At 51.7% G+C, this 12275-nt stretch overlaps 1 protein-coding gene across 4 annotated transcripts in view; it reads right to left on the bottom strand.

Moving 5' to 3' along the window:
* Ky (kyphoscoliosis peptidase) overlaps positions 1-12275 on the bottom strand; it is a 38833-nt gene continuing 26558 nt past the window's right edge. For 3 of the 4 annotated variants that reach the window (XM_032911198.1, XM_032911201.1, XM_032911200.1), the window contains 3 exons: positions 8233-8421; positions 6746-6936; positions 3087-4279 (listed from right to left, as the gene is read on the bottom strand). In XM_032911198.1, coding sequence (XP_032767089.1) covers positions 3384-4279; positions 6746-6936; positions 8233-8421 — 1276 coding nt within the window. In that variant the 3' untranslated portion in view covers positions 3087-3383. Of the gene's footprint in view, positions 4280-6745; positions 6954-8232; positions 8422-12275 lie in introns of all 4 variants that reach the window. The other variant, XM_032911199.1, reaches the window with a different exon arrangement.

Here is a 12275-nt window from a genome sequence, read left to right as displayed (position 1 = left end):
TTGGGTAAAAATGAATATAAATTTTATTGAAAAAGAACTCCAGCAACAGCATCCTCGACAGCCAGCGGCCCACACAATTCAGCACACGTGTCAGGAGAAATAGTCACCTCTATTGGTTTACTTCACACAAAAGGAAACTTCAGACCTCAGATAAACTGCCTTCGACATCCTACAGTAGTGAGCTATGCGGTCACAGCCTTAACCTGGTGTTTACTGCCGGCCAACCAGTACGGTTCAAGAATTAGCGGAGGGAGAACCCAACCACTTCAGTAAGTATGGCAAAGAAAAGGCCGGACCACTGGGGTAACTTTTCTCCTTTTCAAGTCCTTTGAGAATTTCTCAGAGTTTATTGGCAACGCGTCCCTCCTGCTTCACAACAGGAAATGGTTCTTATATCTAGCTCAAATCCTTCATGCTTCAGTTAATCTATTTATGTCTCTCTAATCTCCGTAGGCTGGGAGGAGTCTGTCCTGGTGGGACAATGTAACATATGGAGAACTCAAAATATTCACAATCAGACAGAGAACAGTCCAGCTGAGCTGGTGGCACTTTTGAAGCAAGCTGAAAAGAGCTTAATTGCACCCTTTTGCCCCACCACGCCTCGTCCTTCTGCACCCTGGCACCCATCCTGGGGCCAGCCTGGCAAAATGCTAAGTTTGATCAGTTTCAGCCTGTCATTGCCATAGTAATAAGTGTGATCACAGCGACACTAGCCAGGCATCCCCGTGCCCAGGGTTTCTGTCTCTGGGAAGGCTTTCTGGGCAAGGTGCTCAATTTTCAATCGCACCCCAAGTCTTCTCACCACGCCAGGCCAGGAAGTCTCACCAGGGTCTTCTCACAGTCTGCACGGCAACGCTGACCTTGGTGTATCCACGACGAGGATGACAGATTCACGATGTGGATGCCGTAGACAGCATAACTCGTGAACAAGGGACAAGAAAGCACCTAGTGATTTTTAACAATCATAGAAAGATCCTGCTTGGGGGTTCGCAGCAGTGGCAACTTCACACATAACCACCAGGGGGCGCTCGTGCCATTTGACCGGTCAATGGGACTCGTGGACCAGCAGACAAAGAGGGGGATTTGAATAAAAAGGCTTCAAAACGCAACCTCCAAATTTCCAGCCTGAGCAGCATGCGTGTAAAAATTCATGAAGATTGGATTCAGTTTCATGTATCTTTGCTTCAGTAAAAAGAAATGCAGGCGTTTTTTCGAGTGCACCTACAGCTGCCTTGACAAAGGGGCTGCCTGGTTAAACAAGGAGGGAGGGGCGTGTGGACGACCCGGGCCACTGGGAGATGCCAGGTCTGGGTTTCTGGTGCTGAGGACAGCTCCTGTTTTGTGGGGTAGCATCCTCTACAAGCTCCAGAACGGATTAATTATGCAGTTTTGAAAAACATGGGGATCTTTTTTTTTTTTTTTTTTTTTTTTTTTTTTTTTTTTTTCTTCAGGGCTAGCAGTGGCTGTCGCGGCTGTGTCTAGCGAGTGGCAGGGAGTCGCAGAAGCACTTACTATTTCGTTAAAACATAGCACACTTCTTCCTGCTCATCAAAGGGGTGAGGAAAGACTGTTTCCAGGCAGTGCAAACTCCACCGTTTACTTGTGGTGGTGCCTATGACTTGTAGTTGAGACACCCCCACCTCTCAGCCCACTGGGCTTTGGTGCGTTTTCCAGGAGTGAGTGACAAGATGCTGATGGGCCAAGACTGCCAGAGGACCCTGGACACAAGCCAAGGCAGCTCAGCCCCTAGCAGCTATGCCAATCACAAGTGAGGCTACCCAGACTGGTGGAGGACTGATATCTGGTATCAGGTGGGTGGCAGTAGGGAAGGGGCAGAAGGGAATGAAGTTCTGGGATCCTAGGTCTTCGAATGGGCTTCACTTGGCAGACTGCCCACCCAGAGGTGTGGGTGCCTATGGCTGAGTCCATTGTGTTCCCCTCTACAGTCCCAGCATGCAGCACGGGGGTCAGTCACTTACTGAACGAGTCTGATGGGCTCTTACTGAGGAAAGAGCTGGATGCAGAGGCTGTGAGTACCTCAGGCTGACTCTGGTTGCAGCTGAGCTTGAGGACATTCCTCAGAGAGCAGTGAGGGGTAGGGGTGGGAGTCCTGAGATGGGTGCAGTGAGCAGAGTCCTAGAACCCAGAAGTTTGGTGGGGATCATCCTAGAGCACATCGGTGTGTGGGATGCTACTGCAGGAGCCTCTTGGGGTTTTCCTCAGGCCTTCCCTGCCGGCTGCTGCCTGCTCACTCCTCAGCTGTTGCCATGGAAACACCAGCCTCAGGTGCTGCTGAGGGCCAGCTAGGCAGTTGAGGCTTTTTTAGGACAGGTCCAAGCAAGTAAGAGGCCCTCAACTGTTCCCAATGGAAGGTTGAGCTTGGGACACAGGAGCTAAAATGGCTACGATGGGGCTTTTCTCAGAGACAGGCACAAACACTTTCTCTAGGGGAGGGTGGTGGTCCCCTCAGCTTGGTTTGGCCTGCTGAGACTCATCTGCTTGCCCAGGGCCCAGGTCTCCATTCACAGTCATCAGTCAGGCTTCCACAGGCTACATAGGCATTTGAGGCTCCTGATGATGCTGGAAGGGCATCTCCAGGCACTCAGCTAAACTCTGCTAAGCACGCAGAATCGGGGATCTTCACCCTTACGTGTGGGCTGCTGGACTTCCAAAAACACTCCATCCCTGGTCCCTAGCCGGGACATCCATGTGTGCACATGGCTGTTTTTCTGCCTTTATCACATCTCAGAGACACTAGGGATCAGGAGATAACAGCCCCCAGTTGGCTGAGGGGCAGCTAGCTTGTTTTCTACCCTCCCCTCACAAGTTCGTGAAGAGCATGAAGTGGCTAATAGAGGCACCAGGAATGTGGAAGATGGGCAGGCCCAACATTCCCTGGGGTCCAGAAGTATCGGGGAACACCATGTTACTGGGGCGGGGACACACCTCTCTAATAGCTCACACACTGTTGGGGCAGGGAGGAGAATTCTCTAGGCATCTTGAGGGAAGCATTCAGCAGCGGTAACACCTCCACTTTCCTTTCCCACCCAGCTCTACACCAAAGTATGAACGAACACAAGAGCAGGCACAGGCAGGGGCGTACACTTCACAATACCTTGGGTTTACATAGCACCTTTTCCTTCTAGAGGGCCCTTGCCTCTGTCCCTTCAATCCACAGCCACACTGAGTGAGCCCTCGGCAGCATGAATTCCTCAGTGCCTGAGGCAGAGCAGGGAGACCGAGGCAGAGGGGACTGAGGCAGAGGCCTAGAAGTGATTTCATGCAGATTAGTGGTGTCCTGGGCTCTCTCTGCACTTATCTTGGGTCCTCCCTGGGCAGGGCTGGCCGTAGCCCTGGGAGACTGTGGATAATGCTGTCCCCCCTCACTGGTCATTCACTTTGTATTTCAGGATGTAATTGTAGAAGTTGTGGTTAGCGTTCTCTAGCACCATGACATAGACTTCTTGGCAGCCGGCCGTGTTGCAGCTGCCCTCCCAGTAGCCCTCGGGGTTGAGGGTGAGGGGCCACGTGTCCTGCCCTTTCACCAGAGCTTTGGCAATGCCATGCAGCTTCAGTTTGAAGGGTATGTTGCGGTTGGCGGGAAGCACCCCCGAGAGAGGCTCTAGCAGCTCATTGTCCTGTCCCCAGTGGCCGTAGATCTCGGGGAACATAGGCCAGTTCACCTTGGTGTTGGCACAGCACAAGAGGTAGTTGAAGACAAAGACGAAGTTACCTTGTTCTTGCCTCTTCTTCACAAAGATCTTAAGGGCAAACTTGCCAGCATGGGGCAGCTGGACTTTCAGCTCGGTCCTCTTCTCTCGGTTCATCTGGAAGATGTAGCGCCTCTTTGTCTCCTCGGTGATGGGACCGTCATCGCCGTGAAGGGATGCCAGGATGCTGATGCCCTCTTCCACACCAAAGCTGATGGAGCAGCGACCGTCGCTGGTGTGGATGATGGGGTCAGGGTGTGAGGGCTTCCTGATGCCCATCTGCTCCGAGAACCAGCTGGGGCCCACGGGCTGGTGAAGCTCAGTGGGCAGCCGGACAGAGAAGTCTACATAGTTGCACTTGAGCGTGTATTCCAGCACCGAACTGTAGATTTCAGAGTTGCCTTTGGCGAAGATCTGCAGCTTGTGGGTGCCCATGGTTGGAGGGTACACCTCCAGCTTCATCCCGTTCTTCCTGAGGCTCAGGAGCCCGTGCTCTTGCTTGCCGTTGAGCATGAACATGAACAGCGTCGGGGCACGGCTCTCTATGGTGACGGTGGCTTTCCCGTTCACTGTGGAGAGGAAGTCGTGGTTAGGTGAGACGGATCCGGTGTGTTCTGGTGAGTGCCTACCCACGGGGGGTGGGGTGGGGGGGAGGTGTGACCTACAGTGTGCATCCGTGTCCATGGTGTGAATATTTCTACCAAACTCGATTTTACCAACGTGATGGCCCGCCCTGTGAACATGGTATTCCCCCGACTCATTTGGGCAAATCATTTTGAAACAGCTGGTAACTGGGGGGCGGGTTGGGAGGTGGGGCAAGAAAAGCCTACCCTAGCCATCTATCTTCTTTCCTTCACTATCCCACTTGGTTTACATAAGAGGAAGCCTGCCTAGACATTTAACTTGTTCCAGAGCAGGGAAGGGGCTAAAAGGATGGAAAGCATGCTGTCTCCTTCAGTTCATATATCTTAAAAAAAAAAAAAAAGACTTTTATGTGTGTGCATGTCTTTGTTTGAATGCCGTGTGTGTGTGTGTGTGTGTGTGTGTGTGTGTGTGTGTGTGTGTGTGTAATGGTCCAGGAGAGGGTACTGAATCCCCTGGAGCTGGAGTTACAGTCGATTCTGAGCTGGCTAAAGGATGTGGGTACTGGGAACAGAACTCAGGTCCTCTGGATGAACACCAAGCTCTCCTGAGCACTGAGCTACCCATCCACCCCACCCCACCCCACCCCCAACTCTTAAGTTTTACTTTTGTATCGCTCCCGTGTAATGATTATGGTATCAACAGCTGTCATATGAATACAACACCGGAACCGGTAAGGGCTTCACTCCAGGAGTCTGTGCCTAGGAGTGTATAGGGTATTATCCTGGTCTCCCCTCCTCGACACTTGCTTCTCACACAGGGGTGCCATTGCACTGGGTCTCAGAGAACCAGTACATCCATTCTCTCTCCCTCCAGCTCCCCCTCGACCTGCATTTGGATGCCTTTATTTGGTCATTGTTTTTCACTGGCTTTTGCAGCTCACGAAGGCTTTTTCCATCTGGGCTTTGCTGGCTCCCCAGGGCAGTGTCTGCTCTGAAAGCCTGGCCACAGCTTCTGTGAGAAGCTGACCACCCTACCCCTTGGCCCATCAACTTCTCCAGCCCGGCTCATGGATGGAGCCAGGCAAAAGAGAAGACTGGTTCACAGTCACTATTAATCCTCCGTCCCATACATGGGGGAGGACTCACCCTAAAGACCTGGCTGCAAAGAGTCTGCCTCAGCCCTTCAGGTGAGCTGGATGTGCTGGAGGCCTCTTCCAGAGAACCAGTCATTTCAGAATAAATCCTGGGAGCGCTTTTCTACACTCTGCCTTTGTCTGGGCTGTGAGCTCTTTGGGAAGAGTTTAGTGCCTGTCTTAGAGAACATTTGGCAGAAGTGTGCTGAACATCTTCTAGGAAGAGGTAAATTATTGGGAGCCCCAAAGGCCTCCGAAACACCTCGCTATCCTCTCTGCCTCTTCTTTCCTTGCATTCACTGACCCTCCCTGAATCTTGGCGCTCTCCCCTTCCTCTTCATCTCACCTCCACCCTCCTCTCTTGCTTCTTTCCCATCTCTATTCTTAAGGCAAACTCACAGGCACCAAGAAATATCCTTTCAATATGCGGCATGAGTATGGAACTGAGTTTTAGGTTAGTATAAATTAAGAAATCTGGTGTTTACATTGTTTTCATCTCCCCCAAAAAAGGGCAAACTCGATTCAGCAATACAATCACAATGGCGTGGTGATGGCGTGGTGATGGCATGGTGATGGTGTGGTGATGCCGTGGTGATGCCGTGGTGATGCCGTGGTGATGGCGTGGTGTTCTGCTCGAGTCTCTCTTGTGGTTTAACGTCTCACAGTTGAGACCACAGGCCTCTGTCAGACTCAAGTGTGGGGAAATGAGTGTCAAAGTGAGCAGCCGTGGGCTGTTGCTTCAACAGCGGAAGCAGCCATGTGTCTGTTACTTACCAGAGACCACGGATTTGCATCCAGATCAAGAATCCATGGGGAAGTGCAGTGGGCAAGAGGCACCTGCTCCTGGACTGCACCCCTGGCCCTATCCCCTTGCTCCATCAGTCAGAGTGTGGGGTAGGGCAGAGGCCATCATCCCTCCGGCTACCTAGCTGATTGCTTCTGGGAGCTCAGACTTTCTGTCAGGGAGGCCTCCTGGTGGCAAGGCTGGTGCTGACAGGTTGGGTTTTGATGAGAAGGAGGAGGTGGGCTGGTCAGCCTTCCTGACTCCTGCTGTGATGTGTCAAGAGTAGGATCAGGCTCTGGATTCCCAGAGAGGCATGAGAAACAGTCCATGTCTGTGACTCTGGGGTCAGGCCTTGCCCCTCAAGAGTGACACCTGGCTGCCGTGGTTTCCATGGTATGTCAAGGGACAGCAAGTGTCCACTCAGGCCACGGGAGATAGCTAAGCTTGGTGGTCTGCTCTTCTTGGCTCACTCTAGGGGGAAGGGAGCTTCAGTCATTACTGATGACCCACCCTTGTGTGCCTGCCTCTCCTTACCTGTTCTGATCATGGGCGTCTCTGGGTGGGCACTCAACATGCCCTTATTGTAGAATTCACTCTTGTGGTACATGTTGTTCTCAAACTGCCTCAGAGACTGGGGTGGCTTCAGCAGTTGCCAGTTTTTGTTGTCTGGGAAGTGGTCCTCAATGAACAGGGCAGGGTGGGTGAGGAAGTAGAATTCGTTGTAGCTGGAGTGGAGGGAGATCTGGTTAGGAGCCATGAGTAGGCCTGACCACCATCACCCACATCTGGCTGTATCACAGGGGAGCTTTGGGAAGCCTTCGTCCAGCTAACCCAACCACTGGATTGGGTGTTGCTGACACAGAAGCTTGACAGCATGATGATCTGTGGTCATGGGCACTGCAGACTGTTCAGTGGCTGTGTGCAGACCCTGGGGTCACACAGGATCTGAGGTCCCTTCTGAGACAAGGCCACAGCATGAACTCAGGGGCCTGCTCTCATAGCCTTAGGACGTTATGGATAGGGTGAGGTAGAAGAGATGGCGCTCTCGGTGTTTAATGCCCACAAGTATTTGAAAGGACCAAAAGCATGATCCACGGAGCAGGTCCACACAGCGAGAGCATGGGGAGGTGGGGACACAAGGTGCCAGTGTCCTAGTTGCGAGGGACCCTTCTCGTCCCTGTGCCTGAGGGGCGGGGGGGATTTAGTAGTGGAACTTCTGTAGCTCCTTAGGGCTGGTCAGAGACCAAGACAAAGAGAAGAAAAAAGAGACAGCCTGGGCTTGGGAGGCTTTGCCCCCTTAAAGGGGGACACTGTTGGGAGTAACAGCTGTACGTGGGGTGAGTGTGGAGTGCCAAGGTTTCACTTGCACACGTTGGAGGGACCAAGGCTGCCAAGGGACATTGCGACCCATAAGAATGTCATGCGTGGGGGTTGGGGATTTAGCTCAGTGGTAGAGCACTTGCTTAACAAGCTCAAGACCCTGGGTTGGTCCCCAGCTCAAAAAAAAAAAAAAAAAAAAGACTGTCATGCTTGGCTGTGGGTTACGTTCAGGGTTGGCCAAGCCTTGGATGATGATCGTGGTCCAGACTGTACCCTGAGCACCCAGGTACTCAACTCCACCTACAGCTCTCCTCTCTGCCAACCACATCCTTCTTCCTCCTTTGGAGAAGAGGAAATGGAGGAGAAGGTGGAACATCTAGGCATCATGGTTGTGGGCAGTGAGGCTCCTTAGCCTCACCCCTCCTCATGTGTGGCCTGGGGCAAACTGGAAGGGCTCCTGGGTTTAGCTGCAAAGACTCATGAAGAGACAGAGGAGCCACGGAAGGGTGAGGTGACAAGAAAATTCAGCTCCTTGCAAGTGATCTGGAGCCAACTTTAGGGAAGGCGAGTGTAGCTGGGCACAGCTGTCCAGCCTTCCCCTCCCACTTGGCCCTTCCCTTCCACCAGATGCCTCCCTTCTTCAACCTTGTCCCCACCCCACACGCAAATAAGACACTGGCAAGACAGAGCCTCGTACTTACAGGAAGGTGAATTTGGAGGTGGCGGTGTCCACCAGGCCACTGCCCCAGGTGCTGTCCACCAGGTGCCAACGACCCTCAAGGTACACAGCATTCCAGGCGTGGTCGAACTCTCCAGAGAAGCTTTGGCCAGTCTTGTAGCCAAAGCCCTTGGAGTAGCCAGACACGGTGACACACTGCACACCGGCAACCCTGGGGATGAGGCACAGGTCTGAGAAGGGGCTTGAGGGCTGGGGTGTGGGGACAGGAATCCACAGTGCTGGCAGGCCCTGCCTGTGCAGACTGACTGCAGCCCTGTCGGTTGCTATTCCCTTGAGACCTTCTGCTCACTTCTGAAGTGTCTCCCCAGGGCCTGCTTGACACGATCTGATGCACACAGTTCCTCAGGAGGAAAAACCAGGACGAGCGCGAGGACGGCCTTGAGAAGGTAGGGAGTAGGGAGATGGAGATGTTCTTGGAAGGAAACCAACAAGAAAGAGCTGCACACTGAGGCTGGGAAGCCGGCAGACCCTGGGTGCTGCTGGTGAGGGCAGGAGGTGGCTGAGATCTGGTTCCTGGCTATTCTTCACTGCACAGGGTTGGGAAGGCAGGCACATGGGTGTGTCCAGAACTAACCTAGGAGAATGGCAGCCAGGACACCTGATCGTCGGCTTTGGCCTTCACGAGGAAGGGACAGAAAGCGCCATGGTGCATTAATATCGTTCACTGACTATCTGCCTGCATTGGCCCATTTTGTACCACCTTGACATAAGCCAGAGCCATCAGAGGAGGAAGCCTCAGTTGACAAAATGCCTCCATAGGACTGGGCTATAAGCAAGAATGTAGCACATTTTCTTAATTAATGACTAATAGAGGGAGGGCCCAGGCCATTGTGGGTGGAGACACCCCTGGGCTGGCCATCTTGGGTTCTATAAAAAGCAGGCTGAGCAAACCACAGGGAGCAAGCCAATAAGCAGCATCCTCCATGGTCCCTGCACCAGCTCCTGCCTCCAGGTTCCTGCCCTGTGTGAACTCATGTCCTGACTTCCTTCTACGATGAACTGTGATATGGGCGTAAGCTGAATAAACCCTTTCCTCCCCAAGTTGCTTTGGTCATGGTGTATCACCACAGTCACAGTAACCCTAAGTCACTAACACAGCCACCATTTTGAAATCTCTATCTGCTCCAAGAGGAGGGAAGACATTGACTGGCTTTTTTTTTTTTTTTTTTGACAGGGTATCCCATGGCACACAGCAAGACAGGTATCAGTTTGGGGAAAGTTGGAGGGTCGGGGATGGGTGCCAGTCACTTTTGGAGGCCTCATAAAACCAGGTCTGGGCTGTGGCTAGCACCCCAAGGCTGAGTCAACAAGTCCACCGAAGGCCCTGCCTTCCCCATACCCACTGCCCCGCCCCTCTTCAGTAGCTCCTTCCCAACACAGCTAGACAGTACCAGTCTGACCCACGCGGAGCTGCTGACCCTGGTGCTGCTGCTCCTGGTGCTGAGTTGCTCTGCCCCAACACTTTTCTTGCATTTGTGAAAACTGATATAATCAATTGACAAGTCTACTGAGTCCTGGTGCCCAAGGGATTCTTCAATGGAACTCCATTTGCACCCCAACAACTGTCCCACCCTCCACACAGTGCTGACCCTGAGTGTCTCTCTGATGCCCATGTCAGGTAGCAGAGCCTGGTCACCCTTGGGATGCATCAGGTTTGAGTTCCTAGTACCATTAAAAACAGGGTCTTAGGCTAATGGGGTAAGAAGATCATGCATTTACTGTAAGACTAGGGAGAGGTTTCCCCATGAAGATGAGTAGGTAGGTAGTATGTGTGTATGTATGAGTAGGTAGGTAGTATGTATGTGTGAGTAGGTAGTATGTAGTAGAATGCCACATTGAATAGCACTGATCTGTGCTTACACATCATTTGTTGGGTCACTGGGGCAAATGTGGTAGCATGCAAATGAAGAGACTGTCATTTCTCACTTTGCTTCTCGTGCAGATGATGATGGCATGCTACCACACCTGCTGCAGCCCTCCTCTCCCTGCAGAGCCACGCTGAGGCCACTCACCCCGAGACTCCTCACAGGGGATGACATTTGGGATCCCTGTTCGGTCTGTTTGCTATGTATTGTAATGCTAAATTCTGGACCCCAAGGTCTGGTTGCCTCCAGAGATGAGGAAATCCTCACATACGCCAAGCGTTGCTGTGTAACACTGCCCTCTAAGTTATCCCCCGATTGGTCAATAAAGATGTCTACAGCCTATAGCTGGGCAGAAAAGGTAGGTGGATTTTGGTTCTGGGCTTGGGGTCTGAGGCAGAGAGCAGGAGGAGAGGAGGGGAGAGAAGAAGGAAGAAGACACCATGAGGTAGGCAGATCATGAGCGCATGGCCACGAGGGCTGGCCAATTGGAGTAGGAGTGGCCTGGGCAGAGCAAGAGAAAGCTTATTATAAATATAAAGGCTTTGTGTCTTTTAGTGGGGAACTATATGATCAAGGGTGGAGAAGGAATCACCAATTAATATTTACCGCAACAGGTACCTGCCCTTCTGTATACAGCGTCAAAGAGGCGTTAGGCCTCCAGGGCTTCCTCAGGAATCTCATGAGATTAAAGCAGCTGGACCCTGTGAAATTATTTCAGGAGCACTTGGGGATATCCTGTTGACAGACACCAAGAATAGCTAGACCCTGATAGTAGGATTTTTGCTGATGGTCGCCAAAATGAGTCCCAGAACAGAAGGTCTTCCTGGGGCAGGAAGCTACCACAGACAGTCTCCCTGAGTATAAATGTATACATGGAGAATGAGGACAGGGATGGGTGGGAAGAGATTCTTGATCCCTTGGAAATGGAATTATAGGTGGTTTTATTTTTTTAAATTCCTCTCTGCATCTTAAGTTTTTTTAGAGGGGGCTGTAGGGTTGAGGCAGAGTGCTTGCCTTGCACGTAAGAGCCAAGACTCAATCTCCAGCACTGTGAAAAGAAGCAGGGAGTGCTGGAGCGATGGCTCAGTGGTTAAGAGCACTGACTGCTCTTCCAGAGGTCCTGAGTTCAATTCCCAGCAACCACATGGTGGCTCACAACCATCTGTAATGGGATCCGATGTCCCCTTCTGGTGTGTCTGAAGACAGTCACAGTGTAGTCAAATACATGAAATAAATAAAATAAATAAATCTTAATAAATAAATAAAATCTTTAAAAAAAAAGAAAAAAGAAGCAGGGGGAGGTGTGGGGCCCAGGTGGAGGAGGGAGCACAGCAAACATTTTAAAATATGATTATGTGTTAGTTTTAGGATTGGGAAAATCTATACACACAACGTAAGTTAGAGTCTTCAGTAATTATTTCCCAGGGTCGCTCAAAAAGCACTGTGTATATAAACTTTCATCTGGTGAGGAGAGCAAAGGGAAGCCCTGGGAACCTTCGCATTTGCAAATGGCTCACTTCACAGGAAGGGCAAGTGGTGAGTGGAGTGGTGATTGTTGTCTGGTGCTTGCTCTCTGCTCAGAGCATCGGGATCAAGAGAGGAGAGAGGAGCATTTGGCAGCCACGTCATCTCTGGGTGCTGGAGTGAACTGGGCTCTGCCGGGCAGACTGTGTCTCCTCCTCCTGGGGGAAGCTTGTCTTAAACAGTGAATGGGAGGTTTTCTTCACCCAGGAAGAGCAAGTGGGGAAGGGTCTTGCGCAGCCCAGGAAAGGGCCACAGGAGGAAGAGAGGACAAGTGGCCTGTACCTGTATGGCTCCAAGCTGGAATGGGTGGTCATAGAGTGCAGCCAGGAAATCAGGATTCTATTGCTACGTCTAAGTCTCACCTGTGGTGACCTTGCCAGGCTCTTTATGGGCTAAAAAGGATGGTTGGCATTAAGTGATCTCCAGGGGGTGATTCTCCTCTGACAGACGGAGGAGAAGGAGAAAGGGCCTTGGGGAATGCCTGTGGCAGAGCTAAGATGAAAAATGAAGTCAGCTGTAAGTTTATGCATTGCCGGTGTACGGCAGGGGGATATTTTATTATCTGGCAGCTATGTGTAAGACGAATTGGACAGAAGTCACAATGTAAAGTGTTGTC

This window comes from Rattus rattus, chromosome 8 (assembly GCF_011064425.1).
Source record: "Rattus rattus isolate New Zealand chromosome 8, Rrattus_CSIRO_v1, whole genome shotgun sequence".
In the NCBI taxonomy this organism is placed as follows: Eukaryota; Metazoa; Chordata; class Mammalia; order Rodentia; family Muridae; genus Rattus; species Rattus rattus.
Note: the sequence above shows the minus strand (reverse complement) of the source record. Positions and strands in the feature narration are given on the sequence as shown.